The sequence below is a fragment of the Pantherophis guttatus genome, chromosome 4 (genome assembly GCF_059756535.1).
Source record: "Pantherophis guttatus breed Tessera chromosome 4, ASM5975653v1, whole genome shotgun sequence".
In the NCBI taxonomy this organism is placed as follows: Eukaryota; Metazoa; Chordata; class Lepidosauria; order Squamata; family Colubridae; genus Pantherophis; species Pantherophis guttatus.
In genome coordinates this window covers 95,654,490-95,674,941 of record NC_142066.1, presented here as the reverse complement: position 1 = coordinate 95,674,941, position 20,452 = coordinate 95,654,490, and the positions used below count along the sequence as shown (strand labels likewise).

Here is a 20,452-nt window from a genome sequence, read left to right as displayed (position 1 = left end):
CCCCCAAAGTCTCAAGGAGGGCCTTATAAATTTCTACTGGCAGACCATCCGTATCTGGGGTCTTTCCCCCCTTTTGTTCCCTTAATACTAACTCTACTTCCTTCAAGGTAATCTCTGCATTCAATATTTCTCTCATTGGGGGTGGGACCTTCCGGGGATCCGCTCTAGCCAAATACTCTCTAATCTCCTGGTCCTGTTCATCTCCAGCTGAATACAAAGCAGTAAAATATTCTTGTATTATTTTTCCTTTCCCTTCCTTATCCGAAACACATCTTCCCCTTTGGTCCTTCAAACAAACTATCCTATTTCTCTCCTGTTGCTTCTTCAGTCTATAAGTAAACCATTTTCCTGCTTTATTTGCATGCTCAAAATGCCTTTGTTTTGCCCATCTAATTTTAGTAGCCAATTCTTCCTGATCTAATAGGTTTAACTGGTGTTGGGTTATTTTCTTCTTCTCAACTAGTTTTAAGTTCCCTGGGTCTGTCTGCAACCTCGCTTCCACTTTCTCCAATTCACACCTCAATTTACTCCGTTTCAGTCTTTGGGTCTTCCTCTTTCCAATTATATGAGATGATACTACTCCCCTGATCACCGCCTTCGCCGTATCCCAGATAATCTGTGGACTAGTATCCTCTTTCCTATTGACCCTAAAGAAAAAAACCATCTCCTCTTTTAGCTTTTGGAGTAAATCTTTGTCTTTTAATACTCCTACATCCATCTTCCATCTCTTTATTCTGCGGGCTCCTCTCCATACTATTTTCAACGGGTTATGGTCTGCCCAGTCATTAACCTCAATTGCCACATCTAACACCTGGTCACATAATCCTACAGTCATCCAGGCCATATCTAATCTGGACCAGGAATGATGTCTGGGGGAGAAATAAGTACCCTGTTTCTTTCCCGGATTTCTATCCCTCCATATATCTCTCAACCCTGTTACCTCTCTAATCTGTTTACAAATTTTTGGCAGAAGTTTCCTCCTCTTTTTCCCGGCTTTACCTCTCTCTGGTATATAATCCAAGTTTGGGTCTATAACCGCATTAAAATCCCCGAGCAAACAAATATTGGCATAGTTAACCTCTAATAGCTTCTGATATAATTTCCTGTAGAAGTTTACTTGGCATCCATTTGGGGCATAAATTCCAACCAACAAATATTTCCTTTGGTCCATTGTTACCTCTACCATCAGGACTCTACCTTTTTTCCCGGCATGAATTAATTTAGATTCTAAGTGTCCTTTTACATATATCACTACTCCCTTCTTTTTTTGATCTGCCAGGGAGGCATACAAATTTCCCAGTCTTTTATTCTCCAGTATCGCTTTCTGGTCTCCTTTTATATGAACCTCCTGCAGGCATATCATATCATAATTTCCTTTTACCAACCGGTTAAACACTCTCTTTCTCTTACATGGATTATTTAAACCATTAATATTAGCTGAAAATAAAGATACCCCCACCTTTCCCTTTATCATCCTCCTTACTACTTACTTATTACTTGCTCTCTGTTTTGTTTTTAGTCTGTCGGGTTCTCCTTGGGGAAAGGGGTTCTTTCCTTCCACCAACTCCTTCCCTCTCTATCTTTCTCTCCTTCCCATCTGTTCGTTCCTTAAATTCTTCATCCTCCTGTAGGTCTTCTAAGCTTCCATTTTCCGCTTCCCCCTCAGTCTCCAATTCATTCGCCTTAAAGTTTAGTTCATAGAAATCTCGTGCATCTCTCAAGTTCTCAATTTTAATCCTCTTATCTCGCAAAGTTATCAGTAAGCCTTCCGGTATCAACCATCTATATAGAATTGCATTTTTCCTTAATTGCATCGTCAAAAATTGGTATCTTCGCCGCTGCTCTCTAACTTTCCTAGGGATTTGCTTTAAAATCATAATTTGTTGTCCTTTATATGATATCACCTGGTCCCTTGCCTTCCTATAAACTTCCTCCCGTATATCCTTCTTACAAAATCGAATATGAATTTCTTGAGGCAAATTATGTCGCTTTGCATATCCCGTAAATACCCTATAGGCCTCATCAATGTCTTTCATTATTAACTCCTTATCTTTTTCCAAGATTTCAGTTAAAATACTTCCAACTACTTCTCTCACACATTCTTCTTTATCTTGAACCACATTCTGCATTCTTAGGAAAAAGGAGGAGCGTTCCATCTGTAAGAAAATTATTTCTTCTTCCATAATCCTCGTAGTTGCGGCCTGTTCACGTTCCAGTCCTGCCAAGCGTTCTTCATATCTGTTAGTACGGGCTTCCACTTCGTGAAGTCTTCCCTCTTGTTTAACCATTACCTCTTGCACTTCTGTCAATTGTTCATTTAATATTTTAATGTCTCCCCGCACCGCTCCCATTTCACTTCTCAAATTCATCGTTAAGTCCTCAAAATTTTTCATCATTACCTCTTGCATCGTCTGCATCATTCCCTGTAAATTCTGTAATGAGGGGGACTTTCCCAATGTATTTGCATCTTCTATAGGTTTAGATAACATTTGGGATGATAATACCGGCGATGATGCCGAGGGGGGCAGTAAAACTTTCTTGTTCCCTTTAGTAACGGTTGTAACTGCTGCAATGGACATCTCTTCTTGAGGTCCTCCTTGATTTTTATTTGGAGACCAAAAGTTCTTCCAACCCAGCATACACACTAAGTTCTCTCCACTTTTCTGCTTACTTAATTTTTCTCTTCCTCAAATTCTCTATTTATCAATTAATTTAAATCAGCTAAGTATATAGATATATTAATTATTTTCTACTGTAACAATAGTAAATCTTATTTAAGTTTCTATTCAGCCTGATATATCACTCAGGCCTGATCAGTAAATAAAGGTTGAAGAAAGGAGGGAGAGTACTGTCAAAGATTAACCAAAAAGGGGAGGAAAGAGGAAATGAGGAGGACCAAATCTTTAGATTTTAAATTTCCTCTAAGTACAGCACGAAGTTTCTTTTGGGGTTTCCAAGTCTGCCACTAGATGGAGTTGCTGATCTTATATTGCCGACAGTTCCAAGCAAAGACGTTTTCAGCTACAAACATAGAGTACCAGAAAGCTAGTGATTCAGCTTAATAAGGGAGATTATTGATAGTTTGTCCCGGATTTATAAGTTTATGATAGAAAAAGAAAAGTCCACAGCCAAATCCAATAATCCAATCAAGGAGATAGCAGATGCAAAGGAGAGAAAATTTACACTCCGTTACCAGCTCTTCCCCTATTAAATAGGCAGATTTCTTCACTGTCCGGGTTACTCTCACTCAGCCGCTGATCAAGTGAGGCTGTTTCGCCTCGCAGCTTGTCCCGGCAATTAGAGCTTCACCCTCTCTCTCTCCACGTTCCTCACCTCCGAATTCAAAAATCAGAGTTCTCCAATTCTCCAGCTCTCTGCAATCGGCTTCCTATCCAACACGATGAGTCATTCCTTTGGGGCCGCCATTCCTCGGCGCCCTCTCCTTGACTTCAGAGACCGAAGGAGGATCAAGCCTTCAGCGCGCGGGATCGCCACATCCACGCGCGCCCTGCACTCCTCACTCTCCCCGCTCCCTCCAGGGGCGGTTTCGGCAGAAAAAGAAGCCGTCTGAGTCAGGGAAAAGAAGATCAGGTCAGGAGTACTTTTCCTATCCTTCTTCTTCTTATGGTGACGTCACCGGAAGCCCAGTTGATGTTGTTGATGAGGTCCTGCAGGAACCAGCAGCCTTGCCCTTCTCTGGTGTGGAGGTGAGCCCCCCAGCCGTAGAGGCTCGTGTCGGACGTGAGTGTTATTCAGGTAGATTCCCTGAATACACTTCCGTTGTTTAGAGCTGAGGACACCCACCAGCAGAAGGACTTCAGGACAGGCAAGGAAACCCCGACCTTCATCAGTGAATTGGACCTTTTTCCTCTTTAATATGGGAGCAGGAACCATTGGAGGCTCTGAGCATGCAATCAGGCCCAAGGCACTATTGCCATACAAGATACCATCTTGCCTAATAGCATGGACAAGGTGGCTATGGGAACTCTGGGGTTCTGTTGGATCTGAAATATTAAGGCCCTTATGCTGTCTCACCTTTCTGGTGAAAGGAAAACCTCCACCCGTCTGGAGTCAATGATTGCCCCCAGGTGAGTGGTGATGATGGATGGATCCAGCTGGCTCCTTTTGAGATTGATCAGGGAACTATGTTCCTACAGAGCTTGAATTGTTATGTCTAGATGCTCTCTTGCCCTGGGAAGAGAGGAGGCCTGGATCAAAATGTCGTCCAAAATGTATCCTCACCAGAATTGATCTCGGGTGAGCTGCAAGGGCAGCCAGGAGCTTCATGAAGCTCCTGAGGGCCAATGCCAGGTCGAAAAGCAGGACCCTGTATTGAAGGTGACTTCCTGCATAACAGAATCTGAGAAACCTGTGCCAGCAGGATTGGAATGTGGAGGTACGCCTCCGATAAGTCTATTGATGCTATGAAGTCCCCAGGCCGAATCCCCTCCAGGATGGATTATAGGAAACTCATTTTGAACCTCCTGTAGACCAAGTGGGAGTTGAGGTTCTTTAAATCCAAGATTGCTCTCCACCCGAAGACTTTGGCACAATGAAAAGGATTGAGTAGAACCCTCATCTCCGCTGGGCCTCTGGGACTGGCTCTATAGCCTGGGATCTCCAAAAGGTGATGGATGGCCTCTTCCAGGAGGAAGAAACGGCACGTTCTGATGAGTCCCGCGGAAACCCCGGCTACCGAACCATTGCCGATGGGTCGTCGGACTGGAACTGTCCTGCAGGGACGGGGGAAAAGGAAGGGCACCTCGGACGACCAAGAGGAACAGGCAAGTTCCTCGGAGGTCAGAGGGAACCCTTTGTGAGTCGGCAGCAGGGGGAGGCAGCCATGGCAGCTGCCACGAAGCTGGGACAACCAGGCTAAGAAAAGTGCTGGAGGAAAGCGGAGCTCTTTGAAGCCGGGTGAGTGACAACAAACTCAGGCTTGCAACAACGTGTGGAGCAATATTATTATTTAGAAGACCCCTAGCCTAAAATAGCGGCTGTGCAACAAAAGGGCTTTGGAAAGTTTTAAACTGCAACCTTTAAGAGACAAAGACCCGAGAAACAACTTATTTTTGAACAGAATCAAGGGAATTAATTATTGAGCTATGGTAAAAAGACTGGATACTTTAAAATTCGAATTGATTCTAAAAAAAAAGATTTGATACTTTTAAAATCAAAAGAAAAATTGCACAAAATGGATACTTGCGTGACTAATGGAAAATGTGGATTGTAGAGAGACACCATCTGGTTTAAAAAGGAACTTTGTAACTTTTTTTTGTCATGGAAAATTCTGACCTCTACAGATAAAAGCCATGGGACTTTGCAGAGGAGTTTTTTTTCCCCCCTGTCTGCAGGCAGCTGGATTTTGGTGAAAAGAAAAGGAAACTATAATGGAACTCCTATAGTTGAAACAACAATAACAACAACTAAAAAATTGGCGCAGGGGCCGAAGGGGCCAAAGACTCGCCCCCAATAGTCAGTGATGGAGTCAACTGACTGTATCGGGATGCCGGGAACCACAGCCACTCAGTCTTGGAAGGGTTAAGCTTGAGCCTGTTTCTCCCCATCCAGATCCGCACAGCCTCCAGGCATCGGGACATCACTTCAAGGGCATCGTTGGGGTGGCCTGGGGTGGAGATGTACAGCTGGGTGTCATCAGCGTACTGATAGTACTTCACCCCAAAGCCACGGATGATCTCACCCAGCGGCTTCACATAAATTTTGAACAGAAGGGGCGAGAGGACCGACCCCTGAGGCACTCCACATATAAGAGGCCTCGAGGTCGATCTCTGCCCCCCTGCCAACACGAACTGCGACCGGTCTGAGAGAAAGGAGGAGAACCACCGTAGCACAGTGCCCCCCATCCCCAACTCCTCCAACCGGTGCAGCATGATACCATGTTTGAAGCAAGAACCATGTTTCAATGTTAAATTGTTATGAAAAAGAATAAGGATAAATATGATTAATTAAAAATGTTAAAAGGAATTTATAAATATATTTAAAGGTATGATTTAAGCAAGAACCATGTCTCAATGTTAAATTGTCATGGAAAAGGATAAGGATAAATATGATTATCTGAAAATAAGCAATGCATAGATGGATGGAAACAACAAAGAAAGGACTAAGAAGGGATTAATAGTTAAACCAACTATGATTATGCTGTGTTTAACAGCCAAAAACAAAATGGTTATGCTGTGTTTAACAGCCAAGAAATAAAAATGATTGGTTTAACAACAAAGATAAAGATAAAGATAAAGATGCTAGATTTTATGGCAAAAATAAAATGAGGTGGGATAGCCAAAATAAGGAGGAGTATGTTGAGATTAATAGTTAAAATGAAATGAATAAGTTAGGTTTAATAATAGAAATAAAGATTATAATTGTTGAGTTCAATAGTAAAAATAAAATGATTATGTTGGAATTAAATATTTTATGAATGTTTATAATAATTGTATGATATATATTTTTAAAATATATCCATCTAAGCAAATGAAAGAGAAAAGGGGAATGATATTTGGTTAGGATTTATGATTTAAGTAATGGGTTTTTGGAGATAATGGCATAGTTAAATAGACAGATTTGAGGGAAATAACTGAGTAAAATATTAAGTTGTGTTAATTGAAAATTAAGATTTGTTAGTGATTTGTATTAATTTGTGACCTGATCAAAAGCTTTGTTTTGAAAAGATGTGTTTTATGTTTGTTTTTTAAAAAATAATAAACTTTTTTTTTTTAAAACCAATTTGTCTGTCGTTGTCTGCATCCACTGGTCTATGAAGATGCTCAAGCACCCCCCGATATGGGGGTGAGCCTGTTGAGTCACTTCTGTCTACGGAACTGGCGGTAATCCACTCCTCAAAATGGCCGCTTGTTGGAAACAAACTGCCTTGGCCTGTCTCAAAAGCTCTGGTTTGCCGGTCTGCTCTTTGACCATAAAACCTCTGCTGGGATGGACCTGCCTGCTCGTTGGGGAAAAAGGATGGCCGTCGGTAGAAGGGGGTAGGACAACGGCCTGCCCACCTGGCTGCCAAAGGCAGAACTTTTCTCTTTTCCAGATTCTCAAATTAGAATTGGTTCAAGAGATTAGCCAAACAACATGTACCCTGTATAGGAAGAAGATGCCAATTGCCCCTTGGACTTCACATCAGCTTGCTACTGGCAGAGCCACAATAACCTCCTGGAGGTTATCGAGGAGGCCAGAGCTCTGGAGGCATATTTGGTGGCATGCAGAGTCATATCTGCAGAGAATGGGTCCCTGCAATGAGCTTATTAAGGTCCTGATGCAAGCGAGCCTCCTGGGAAGCCACCCACGATTGAAGTTGGCAGAGCCAAATGAGGGAGGTGCGGTCAAAGAACAATGCTGCCATAGAAGCCCAAATTGCCCAGGCCGCAGTCTGGTGGGATTTTCTCAAAGTCAATTCAGACTTTTTGTCCTCCGCTCTTAAGCCGTCAGTGATATCTCCCACCAAATATGGCGACGGGGAAGACAAGGCCAGAATGGGTGTGTCCACTGAGGGCAGTTGCAGCGCCTGTGACAAGCTTGGAGCCATGCCATAAAATCTTTTGACGTTCCCACTCGGAGTGGGAAGCAACGCTGGGCTTGTCCACTGTTTTTGAACAACATTCAGAAATAACTGGGGTGTTGGAATGAACTATCGGCTCAGAGAGCAGACCCTGACTATGATCCTGAGGAAGAACTGCCAGCTCCTCCACAGGTGAGTCCTCCGCCAAGTGGGCTGTAGCCCATGCTTTATGCAGTAATGACTTAAAAAGTCCTGGAGGAAACAGCCCCGTAAAGGCTGGGGCATCCTGGAATATCCCCTCATAATCTGAGATCCAGTTCTCTCTGGGACTCGCCACCCAAGGAGTCATCACTACACATGGAGTGAGTTGACTGATAAGGTATCTCATCTACAGTTACAGTGGGCGAGATCTGATGTGGGTGAGGAAGTGAGCCAGAAATGCAAGAGGCAGAAAACTGCTGATATAAGCCAGCTGCAATGCCCCTGGTTATGGCCTGAGAAATCAATTGCTGCAGGTTAGCAGGTAAGTCTGACAAATGAGCCTCGTTGGAAGGGAAATCAGCAGCTGGAGCCCTGTAGGAAGCTCCTGTGGCACAAGACCTATTATAAGAAGACTGACGCTATTCTGATGCTGGTTGGCAAGCAAAGGGATCAGGCTCTGCATCATTATCCCTGCTATTCAGTGAGGCTGAAGTTGGGGATAGCTCACCAGCTCCCTCTGGTGACCAGGCCTGAGGGGCTTGAGATGAGTGAGCCAATTGAGGAGACACAAAAGGGTAGGAAACTGATGTCTCATTAGAGACTGGCGGCTTTTCTAACCCTGCCAGGTGTCTCTCAGCTTTTGAAACCTGTTTTTCCAGAGCCCTCTGTCTCCTTTCTCTGTCTTTTATCTCAGCTTTTGAGATGTGCTTGCCCTTCCCTCCTTTAGAGGACTTGTGAGTTGCCTTCTTGCCCACTGAGGCTTCAGCAGTCTTCTGTGAGGAAGCTAGATGTGGCTTCTCCCCCACCACAGAGCGATCCACCAACTTGTTGCAATAATAAGGCCAAAGATCAGTAAGGGCTATTGATTAGCAATTCCGCTCCTTGGGGTTTTTAGGTAGCACCCTGGTGTTAGAGGGCAGGGACCTTTACCTAAGGCCACTTGTAGACTCTGAAAGGCTGGAAAATGAAAAGGAGAAGGATTGTGGCGGTGGCAGTGCCAGAATAGTTTCAGATTAGCCAGCACACACACGAGCAGCGACAGAACAACTGCTCAATAGGGCGACTTTCCTAGGGTGAACCTAGGGATAGCCAGCATCGTGAGCTATTCCGTAGTCCCTGAAAGCCAGGAGGTGGTCCCCTGAGCGTAGTAAGCGCCCTTACGCCACCTCGTAATGGCCGAAGATCCAGGGATTTGAGGCGATTGGCGCTGCGCCAATAACTGCCGCGCGCCCCGTGGTGGGAAAATGCAGGCCGCTCCACTTGCAATTAGAAGGGCTGGCCGTTCTGCTTGCAATTAGACAGGCACATGAGCTGTCTATACTTGTTTCTGAGCGGCTAAAGTTTGCCCGTTGCAGAAGCTGCCTTAAAGGCACAGGTATATCCACAAAGTCCGGCGAGCCTGCTCTTCAATGCCGACGCCTCTGGCCAGTGCGCCTCCATGGCAGAGAACTGTCATCCGTTTATCTCTCAGCTGTTTGATTAGAGCAAGCGAAAGGCTGATACGCTCCCTTTGAGCATTAGTGATAATAGGCCCCCTGGGATGGGGATGGCCTGAAACAACATCTAGGCTGGACCTAGCCAGCACGCTCCCCAGCAACGTGACTATGAATAATCGAACCAAAGGGAACCGATCGCAAGTTAAAATATAGAATATGATATAGAAAGAAAGAATACTCCAGGAATGGTTAGAAGCACAGCAATCTCTAAAAACATCTCTCTCATGCCGACTGAGACAAAAAACTGGAGAGAGAGGAGGGGGCAAGAGGGCGTGTCTAAGAATTTATGACTCAGTCTCTGGGCAGATCTGACTGTAGCAATTCATTCCTGGACTATTCCGCAGCTACACTGGAGAAACAGCTAGTGCTGATCTTCTTAGATGCACAAAAAGCCTTTGATAAACTGAATTGGCAATTCATGATACTACAACTAAAATGTATGGACTTTGGCGAAAAATTTATAAATATGATTAAGGCAATATATTCTAAACAAATGGCGAAAGTGATAGTAAATGGGGATATGACAGATAATTTCAATATAAGTAAGGGTGCAAGACAAGGATGTCCTCTGTCCCCTCTATTATTTATACTAACTTTGGAAGCCTTGATTAGAAAGATCACACAAGTCCCAGAAATAAAAGGTATGGAAATAAAAAAAGAAAATTACAAATTACAGGTATTTACGGACAATCTAGTACCGTGTTGGCAAATTTGTGGCACGCAGAGCCATGTTGTTTGGCACCCGTGGCGTTGCCCATTCCTCTTCCGGGTTTCCAGGACATGCATGCGCACTAGCCAGCTAGTCTGCGGGTTACTGGTGTGCATGCGTGCATGACAACCAGCTGGCCTTTAGTACAGGTGCGCACCAGCCATGCCATCATTGCCCGTATACAGCCCCAGGATATCTACCTCTTGCCAGTCAGGAGCACTGCACAAGTCGCTCCCCTATGCCCGGCTGCCTGTTTGCCTCATCACCGCCACTGCCACTGCGAGGAAAGGCCCTGAAGCTGTGCTGCCTGGAATCCACATGGGCTGCTGCAGGGGGAGGACGGGTATGGCTGCCTGGACACTGACCGGAGTGCGAGGGTGGCAGAAGGCCTCATAGCCGGCGTGACCAGCCTGCTGCTGCAGCCTACCGCCACCCTCTCTCCTCCGCCAGCTGCTCCTGCCACTGCTGGGGAAGGGGAGCACAAGAACCGCCGCTGCCGGGTGCAAGGGGGTGGTGGGAAGGTTCTGTCTGGGGCTTCCCTGTCTCCCCACCAGAGTAGGCTGTCCAGGGGAAGGGATTGAAGCCCCCGCCCACTGCTTCTGGAGCGCAAGAACCACCGCCGCTGGGTGCAAGGGGGTGGTGGGAAGGATCTGCTGTCTGGGGCTTCCCTGTCTCCCCACCCGAGCAGGCTGTCCAGGGGAAGGAAAAAGCTGCTGCCAGCTCCAGACTTGGTGGCCCGCAGGCTCAGCCCGAACTTTACAAGCCACTGTGGTAACTGCGCAGCCTTGCCAGATCACCAAAAAGCCCACCACGTAGGCATAACAAGAATTGGCTGGGCCAAACAGCCCTGCCTCGGAATAATGAAGACGCCACCCCCATCCCCCTTTTCCACCTCCTCCAAAAAAGAGTTAAGCGGGTCGCTCCCTTCCCATTCTTCATACGTTGCGGTGCGAAGGGGGAAAAACCCCACAAGAAGTTCTGCTCCTGGTCCTGTCAGGGAAGAGGCACCGCAAGAACTGCTGTTGCCGGGGGTGAGGGGGTGCCAGCGCCAGAAGCACACACACACTTCCAGCACGCAACGAGAAAAAGGTTCATTATCACTGATCTAGTATTTATACTAGAAGAACCACTAGAAATGGGATCTAAATTAATAAAAAAAAAATTGAAGATTTTGGTGAAGTAGGATTAAAAATAAACAAAAAAAAGACTAATATGCTGGTAAAGAATCTTATAAATAAACAGAAAAATGAATTGATGGAAAAAATAGGCATTTAGGTAACTAAAAAAGTAAAATATTTAGGAATTTGGTTAACGGCGAGATGTGCAACCATTAAAGAAGATAATTGTTTTAAATTAATACAACAAATTTATTTATTTATTATTATTATTATTCATTCAATTTGTATGCCGCTCCTCTCCAAAGACTCAGGGCAGCTCACAATGCATTTAAAATCATTATAAAAAACATTTAAGAATTAAAAACATTAAAAACATTAAAACTGATTCACACAATTCATGGCGGGATCTCACTGGATCGCAAGAGCGAGATCAACGGCCCCAGGCCTGCCGGAAAAGCCAGGTCTTCACCGCTTTTCGGAAGGCCAATAGGGTGGGGATGATCCGGACCTCAGGAGGTAACTGATTTCAGAGAGCTGGGGCAGCCACAGAGAAGGCCCACCCCCACGGGCCAGCCAGCTGGCATTGTTTAGCTGACGGGACCCGGAGGAGACCAACTCTGTGGGATCTTACCGGTTGTTGGGAGTTATGCGGTAGAAGGCGGTCTCAAAGATACCCTGGCCCTGAGCCATGTAGGGCTTTAAAGGTAATAACCAACACCTTGAATTGTGACCGGAGACCAATAAGGAGCCAATGCAGATCGCGGAGAATTGGTGTAATGTGGGTGTACCTAGGTGCATCCACGACAGTTTGCACGGCTGCGTTCTGGAACAACTGTAGTCTCCGAACACTTTTCAAGGGTAGCCCCATGTAGAGCGTGTTGCAATAATCTAACCGTGAGGTGACAAGGGCATGAGTGACCATGAGGAGAGCCTCCCAATCCAAGTAGGGTCGCAATTGGTGCACCAGGCGAACCTGTGCAAAGGTCCCCCTAGCCACAGCTGTCAGATGTTGCTCTAATCTTAGCTGTGAGTCTAGGAGGACACCCAAATTGCGAACCCGTTCTAAGGGGGACAATTTCTCTTCCCCCCCCCCCAGAACCAAGGATGGACAGTCAACATAGTCTTTAGGACGCAATATCCATAGCCACTCGGTCCTGTCTGGGTTAAGTCTGAGCCTGTTGACTCCCATCCAGACCCTCACAGCCTCCAGGCACCGGCCCATCACATCCACCGCATCAATGAATTGACCCGGGGTAGAGATATACAGCTGGGTATCATCAGCGTATTGCTACCTCACCCCGTAACATCGGATGATCTCACCCAGATGTTAGATGTTAAATAGGAGGGGAGATGTTAAATAGGAGGGGAGAGAGGACCGAGCCCTGAGGCACCCCGCAAACGAAGGGCCTAGGAGTCAACCTCTGTCCTCCTACCAACACCGACTGTGATCGACCAGAGAGATAGGAGGAGAACCACCGTAACACGGTGCCTCCCACTCCCAGCTCCCTTAGTCATCCCAGAAGGATATCATGGTCAATGGTATCGAAAGCCCCTGAGAGGTCAAGTAGCACCAAGATGGAGGAATGACCCCCATCTCGGGCTCGCCAGAGATCATCCATCAGCGTGAGCAAAGCAGTTTACGTGCTGTAGCCAGGCCTGAAGCCAGACTGAAAAGGGTCTAGATAATCCGTTTCCTCCAATGACCGCAGGAGCTGAAGTGCCACCACTTTCTCTACAACCTTTGCCACAAAGGGTAGGTTGGAGACTGGACGAAAGTTCTTTAATTCTGCTGGATCCACGGAAGGCCTCTTGAGAAGGGGCCTCACAACCGCCTCCTTTAATTGTTGCGGGAAGGCCCCTTCCCTCAAGGACGCATTAACTAAAGTCTGGAGCCAGCCTCGTGTCACCTCCCTGCTGGCCAAAACCAGCCAGGAGGGGCATGGGTCCAACAAACAAGTGGAGGAACTCATCGCTCCTACAGCCTTGTCCACTTCCTCAGGAGTTACAAGCTCAAACTCATGCCACACAATAGGACTAAGACCTGCCCGTCATCTCGGTCGGAATTGCCCAATCAGAGTCTAAATCCAAATAAAGATGGATCTGGAAAAATGGAAAAACTTACAGCTGTCAATGGTTGGAAGAATAGTTACAATAAAAATGAACATTTTGCCAAAGTTATTATTTCTGTTTTAAACAATTCCAATAAAACTAGAAAAAAAGGTTTTGAGGATTTAAACAAATTGATTTTAAAGTTTATTTGGCAAGGGAAAAAAGCAAGAATAAAATTGAAAATGCTACAAGAAGTTAAAAATAAGGGGGGATTTGGGTTAGCTGATTGGGAGTTGTACTGCCAGGCCTCAGTGCTTACATGTATGAAAGAATGGGTTAATTTGAGGAACAACCGAATATTGACTTTAGAAGGATATGATTTACAATTGGGGTGGCACGCATTTATGTGATATGGGAAAAATAAAATATATAGATAGTTTCAAAGACAGAGACTTCCAGTTGACGTCATGGCGAGAATTCCAGTTGACGTCATGGCGAGAACAGCTGGAAAATAGCGGAACTCTGCCAGGCTCTGAAATGCAGCCAGCAACTGCTTGCTGGGAGACCCTACGGGGTTAAGCTGTCCTGGAAGGGTGGTGAAGAAAGGAGAAGCGCTTCATCAATAGTGAGGAAATCACAATTTCCTCATTGATCTGAAAAAAGTTTTCCTGAACGGCAGCAGGGATGATGGCCATTTTTGGTCAGTCACAAGCTGGGACAACTAGAGCACTAAGATCTTGTGCTGAAGCAGTGTGTGGACAGAGCAGTGAAACTGGGTGAGAAAATTTCCAACTGTTAACCTAAGTTAAAAGTTCCAAAAAATGATCTCCAAATGTTAAAAAACCAATAATTGGATTTATGGAGAAATATTAAAGACTAAAAACTAAAGAGGAAGATTAAGATTAACAATTTAGAAGTAAAAGAAAAACCTAAAGGATGATTTAAAACATAGAAAGCCTGGAAAAGCCAAACAACATTGTGAAACATGACTATTGGGAGAAATTGCTTTTGTAAACTCTATCTCTAACTCCCTTGACTGGATGATAATCAGCTGTTTTTGACTTTTACACTCTGTTGAACTCTGGAATTGGGAGCAGGGGAGCCATCTACTGGAGAAAGATTACTGCAACATGTGACATTCAAAGGAAAGTGATGAGAGAAAGTAAACAACATCTGGAAAGCTACCTGACCTTGACTTTATCTTAGTAGACAATTTAGATGCTGGGAAATATTTACTGAGCTTTTTGAAAATTCATAAGGCAAATTAAATTAAACACTACAACTTTATTAGAACTATACAACGAAAAGCAGATTTGAAAGATTTGAAGAAACTTGGTGAGCTAAATTGGATTTGGGTTATCAACATCATGAGAAAAAAAAGAAAAAGATAAATAAGACTTTAAAATCTGAACAATTGGGAAGGTGTAAATTGGAAATTATGAAGACTGAAAAGCGCAAATTTATAGCATCTAAGGATTAGAAATTTAGGGGACTTGGAGGAATAACTTGGGGATTGACCAAATCTTATTAATAATTGATTTTTTTTCTGTAGTTTTCAGATATTGGGATACTGGGATATTAGAGGTATATTAACTTGTTACAAAATGACCCAGCAAGGTACAATAAAGTTTTATGAAGAAATAAATGTTAGAAATAGCGACGAAGAATTATAAGAAGTTGATAGGAATATTTAAAGATAAAGATGTGAAAGTAGAAGGCTCTCAACAAATGGTGGGAAAAGATGAATATAACACACAGAAGACAGCTGAGAAATTAGAAGGAGTAGTGGAGGGGACAAAGCAAAATAAATTACAAAAAGATAAAAATAAGTTAAAAGCAGATAAAAATACTGAAAAGTCAGTAATAATAAATACTAAAAATCAAATAGACAATCCCTTAAGAGCTTATAATAGAATAGAGGGGGGGAAAGGAAGATGTTTAAAAAATAATGAAAGGGTTATGGATGGATATTCAAAAGATGCAGCAAAAAGAAATAAAGGGTAAGGCAGAGGGAACAATCAGTCTGTGTAAAAATGCTAGAAAAACATAGGATTCCAAGAGAGAAACATAAAAGAATCACCAAAAAATCAATAAATGATGAAATTCTAAAAAGGAAATTTATAAACATAAATATATTAAGATTACAAAGTGAAAGACTAGGAGTAGGTATATCTAAAAGTAATTATTATGATCAACAGGATAAAAAATATATTGGAAAATATAATTTTCAAGGACTATAAACTCAGGGGACTTAAGAGATATAAGCTTGGAACATTAAATCTTATTGATAACTGGTTTTATTGGTGTTTATAGAAAATTGAGATATTGAAAATGTGGAACACTGAGTGATATTTATAATAAAATATTAGGGGTTAATAAGTATATTGTATAAAGAAATATTATTGATGTTTACATATACTTTTGGAGAAAGTGATAAAAAATCATAAAGAGAGAATAGTATTGTTTAAAAATAATGACGTAAGAACCCCAACAAATGGGAAAAATAAAGTAATAAGTATAAATTGGGAAAATAGTATAATATAGATTGATACATAGAAAAATATATTGAAGTTGGAAGATAAAAATTTTGTATATGTAATTGTATTATTACCACAAAAATGTTGGTTGTTAAAGAGCAACATTTGGTCTTTATTTGTATATGCAAATAAAACATATACCAAAAAAAGAGAGATATTTTCAAAGACATTATATTAGAAATGCTCTGCTTTTAGCACGGGAAAGAATAAAAGAGAAACATTACATGAAAATACTGGTCTGGCAATCCACAATGGAAGCACTAATACATCCAAATGTTCTTGAACTGGAAAAAATCACAAGATATAAAGATATCCTAAATAAACAATGGGAATTAAAATCAAAACAAGAACTGAATAATCAAGGAATTGATTTAGCTTAGTGGCCACTTATGCAAATACAATCAAGATACAAGAAAGATGCAGATATGTACGGATTTTACAAAGAACCTTCAGAATTAGAGCAGATATTTTTATAGACGGATGATAAACTAATAAAAAAAAATATATAGCTCCCTATTGAGTTTTAAAATGAAAGAACAAGAAGTAAAAGAAACTATTCTAGTATGGTCCAAAAATTTTGGATGTACTATAGAATTAGACAAATGGCAAAAACTCTGGGAAAGAAACCCAGAGTTTTGATGATGTCAACAGCCTACAAAGAAAATTTCTACAAAATGTTTTATAGGTGGCATTTGCCACCAGCAAGATTGGCAAGGATGTTCCAAAACATATCTCCCAGATGTTGGAAATGTAAACAGATACTGGGTTCTTACTATCATATATGGTGGACCTGTCCTATGGCAAAAAAAAAAAAAAAAAAGTTAAAAATAAAAATGTGACTAGAAGAAATGATAAAACAACAAATAGATCTAAAACCAGAGATGTTCTTGTTGGGTATCCTACTGGAGAAATTAATAAAAGAAATACATATTTAATTTTATATGTGATAACAGCAGTGAGAATTATGTATGCACAAAATTGGAAAAATGAAAATATACCTATAGGGGAAAATGTAATAAAGAAAATACTAGAATGTGCTGAAATGGATAGATTAACGTTGAAAATAAAGGATAAGGAAGAAACAGAATATTTTTTAACTTGGGAATTATTTTATCAAAGGTTAGAAAATAGAAGCAGAAGTTAGAAATTTAGAATCAGGAGAATATGTAAATAAAAATGAAATAAATATGTAATTAAATAATGAATATTGAATAATGAGGATAAGTAAACATTATGATTAATAGACTTGAGCAATAATGATTACAAATGTGATGATTATATTATATATATATGATGTTTATAATGCTTGATATTAGCTAATTATAGATAAAACTGAATAGAGCGTTTAATTAAATAATGGAAAATGTTTAATAAGGATATGTGAAGATTATGGTGAATAGATTTTGAGGATAATAGGTATAGCTATTGTGTGCATAAGATTTATTATTTGTATTTAAAAGAGATTATATCCAGTAAGTACACTGCCATTGTGGATATGGAAATTTTATATATAACAAAGAAAATTTGTAGTACAGTGGACTAAAGCACTGCTATTAACATCTGCTGCTTGCAATTACTGCAAGTTCAAATCTCACCAGGCTCAAGGTTGACTCAGCTTTCATCCTTTCAAAGATAGGTGAAATGAGGACCCAGATTGTGGGGGCAATAAACTGACTTTGTATAAATATACAAAAGTATGAAGGCTATTGCTCAACGCATTGTAAGCCGCCCTGAGTCTCCGGAGAACGGCGGCATATAAATTATAGCAAAAAAAAAAAAAAATGCATAATAAAAAATAATTTTTAAAAAAGAAATATATGGGATCTGACACTAGATTAATAATTGTATTACTAATTTAACAACTGTAGTGATTCACATAACAATTATGGCAAGGAAAAATAAAATGAGTTAAAATTCACTTAACTGTCTCTCTTAGTAACATAAATTTTGGGTTCAATTGTAGTCATAAATTGAGTACTACCTGTGTATTCAATTTGATTTACAACCTTTGGAGAGCCTTTACTTATCAAATTAATCAAAAATATTTCAATCTCGTTACCACAACAAAAATAATTTTCAATAACTGATTGTCAAGAAAGGATCAGAGAATTTCCAGAATGCAAAACACTGCGTGAGTTTAGCATAGCAAGGCTTCCTTCTGATGACAAAAGCAGAGAACTTAACAGTTTTGTAGAAGTCACCTGAAAATATTTACCTGCTTTATAGCCTCTTTATTTATATTTGTTTTCTGTAAAAGAGGCATGGAAAACAGGTGGTCCTCCTGTTGTTCCTGGCCTACAACTTCCAGAAGTCCCACACAATCAAGTCAGGGCCAAAGTAGTAATAGAATTGTTGGAAGAAATGTCCATCTGGGTTCAGTTCCAAGTGGGAAGAAAGACACTGGAAACATGGGGGCTGTTTGGAAAGATGATTTAATGGTGGACAGGACCACATGGGTTTTTTTGGTCCTGGGCAAATTATACCCTCTTGGGCCCCGCCTTAGAGCTTCCTGTTCCTGTGTAAGGGCAGGTATCCTGATTGGTTGTCAGGCTCCCATGGGGCCATATAGGGGTAACTTTTTAGGTTGTCTTGAGACCCAGACTTGGTTGAATCTTGCTGGGTGATGATGTAAAGAAGAGGGTTGTGTTCTTAAAGGGTGCTGGGCAATTCCTATTATGGCTGAATGGTTTTGTCCTGGTTTGGATCTTGAGTGAGGGCTAATCCTATCATGTCCTGAAGTTGAAGGTCCTTTGTTTTGTAGATATACTGGCCCAGTCTTTTGTCTTGTAGATAGGTTGGCACCGGTCTTTCTGGAGCTACTAACAAAGGTGGGGGCTACTTTCCAAGAGCATGTTTCTCCTTTTTTCATCCAGGGAGGTATAATATTCTGCCTTTTTAATATTTCCTAGAATAGTTCATTCTTCTAGAGAAGGGTGGATGCTAACTTTCTACAGAATGCAACAGATTTTCCTATTATATATAAATTTTGTGTACTCTTGCATAAATTTTGAAGGTGTTTTACAACATAATTATAAGCATATTATTTTTCTTGCAATGGCTAATTCTGCTTATTCTTCTGAAGCCAGTAATTGATTGTTTGCTGGTTATAGCAAACAAGAATGTTATTTAGTGCCATCTTTAAGTCAAACTAATTAAGTTGAGATCTTATCTCAAATCATTCATGCTGAATATGAAGGGTTTTTTGAATGTGGGGTCCTTGGTACTCTCTGATAAGGGCATCTTCACTAGCGTTGCTAATGTTACTTATTTGGGCAATGAAACGTCTGCAAGAAAGCAACCAAGCTCACAAGATACCCTCATTTCAACAGTAAGCTAAAATATTCGCCTTTATTTTTGAAGGATTACATGAACAATAGGCATTTCAAACTGAATTCTCAGCCAGGGATGATCATTGGGTAAATTTGAAATAGGCATTCTCTCTCAGCCCAACCTTCCCCACAAGGTTATTGCTGTGAAGAAAATAGGAGGAAGAAGGTATGTTGGATATATTTGCTGCTTTGAGTTATTTGTGAAAATAATAAAAATGGGAAAATAGAGAAATATAAACCACACAAAGGAGCCTTGTTGCAGCAACATAAGCTTTTGTACATCAGCCCCCAAAACTTCTTCCAAGGCAGAAGTATGGGCTATTTCCCTTCCTGCAAAAGAATTTGAGGGGAGGGGAAATCTGCCCAATTTTGCTTCGGATCCCTTGAAATATGCTACATTTATTGGACCCACGAGTTTCTCTCATGCGGCCCTGCATTTCTTCCTCGTAGGCCACTCGGCCTTCCAAGCTGCTGCCGGGCTAGAGGGCTTGCAGGCCCGCGGTGGCAAAGAATCATATCGCCAACCGCTTCTTCCGCAGCGAAGGCGGCCTCTTACCCAGATACAGGCTTCCCCGGTGATCTCTTCTTCTCCGAGGACGGCTTGGCAAGTAGCCCTCAAGTAATCATCGTCCAAAGCCAGCTTGGCTGAGGAAGCAGCCAGCGTCCCCAGCAGGCCAGCGCCTATAGCGCATGTAGTCCCCAACACCAGCGGCATAGGCCTAGCGATTCGCTTTCGCGAGTCTTTCGAAAAGACGGCGCTCGCGCGTTCGACTGAGGAATTGTTACGTGACAATGTGACTCCGCCTTGCTGTACTTATTCTCCAAAGGAGGTAGTCGGCTAACACCTTACTGTAAACTATGGGTATGCATTGTAAAACTTCCTCAGATGTCTGCAGGTCTATCTATTTTATTTTAAATGTCAGAAATCTTATAAAGTTGTAAAGTTGTGCTGTAACAATGCTCTCTAGTAGAGATATGTGGATTGGAATAAAAAGGGGAGATACATCTCTGTTCCATTGTTTTAAAACTACAGAGAAAAGTTGAGTTTCAATGCACCAATAATACTGCAACCAAGAATTATGTATGCACTTAAGGAAGCCCTCCCTATCCAAAGACAAAAGCCAGAATGAGGATTGTTGTAAATTTCTTACAATATTCAGCATCTTATTACACTTTTGTCTGAAGACAAAATGAAAGTGGCTTAATTGATTATACATGAAATAATTTTAAAACCATTACACTAGAAATCATGGAAAGTAAAGATTTTTCTCAAATGTTACAAATCTGGAGTGAAACTGCATCATAATATGGAAAAGACCTGTGCTCCATCATGACATCTTCAAAGTCACAAAACTCAGAAAATCTTTGATTTCATGGAACATCATATGCACACATGCAGAAGATCATTGAAGATGTACAAAGTAAGATGTACAAAGTAAGGGATTTCTCTCACTGCTGAGTCAATATGCCATCCATACTTTGGGGGGGCGG

General features: G+C 41.9%; 1 protein-coding gene across 1 annotated transcript in view; it reads right to left on the bottom strand.

The window, feature by feature from the left end:
• TMEM42 (transmembrane protein 42) overlaps positions 1–19,742 on the bottom strand; it is a 73,710-nt gene extending 53,968 nt beyond the window's left edge. The window contains exon 1 of the mRNA XM_060685958.2: positions 19,518–19,742. Coding sequence (XP_060541941.1) covers positions 19,518–19,676 — 159 coding nt within the window. The 5' untranslated portion in view covers positions 19,677–19,742. The remainder of the gene's footprint in view (positions 1–19,517) is intronic.
• Positions 19,743–20,452: the final 710 nt, after the last annotated feature.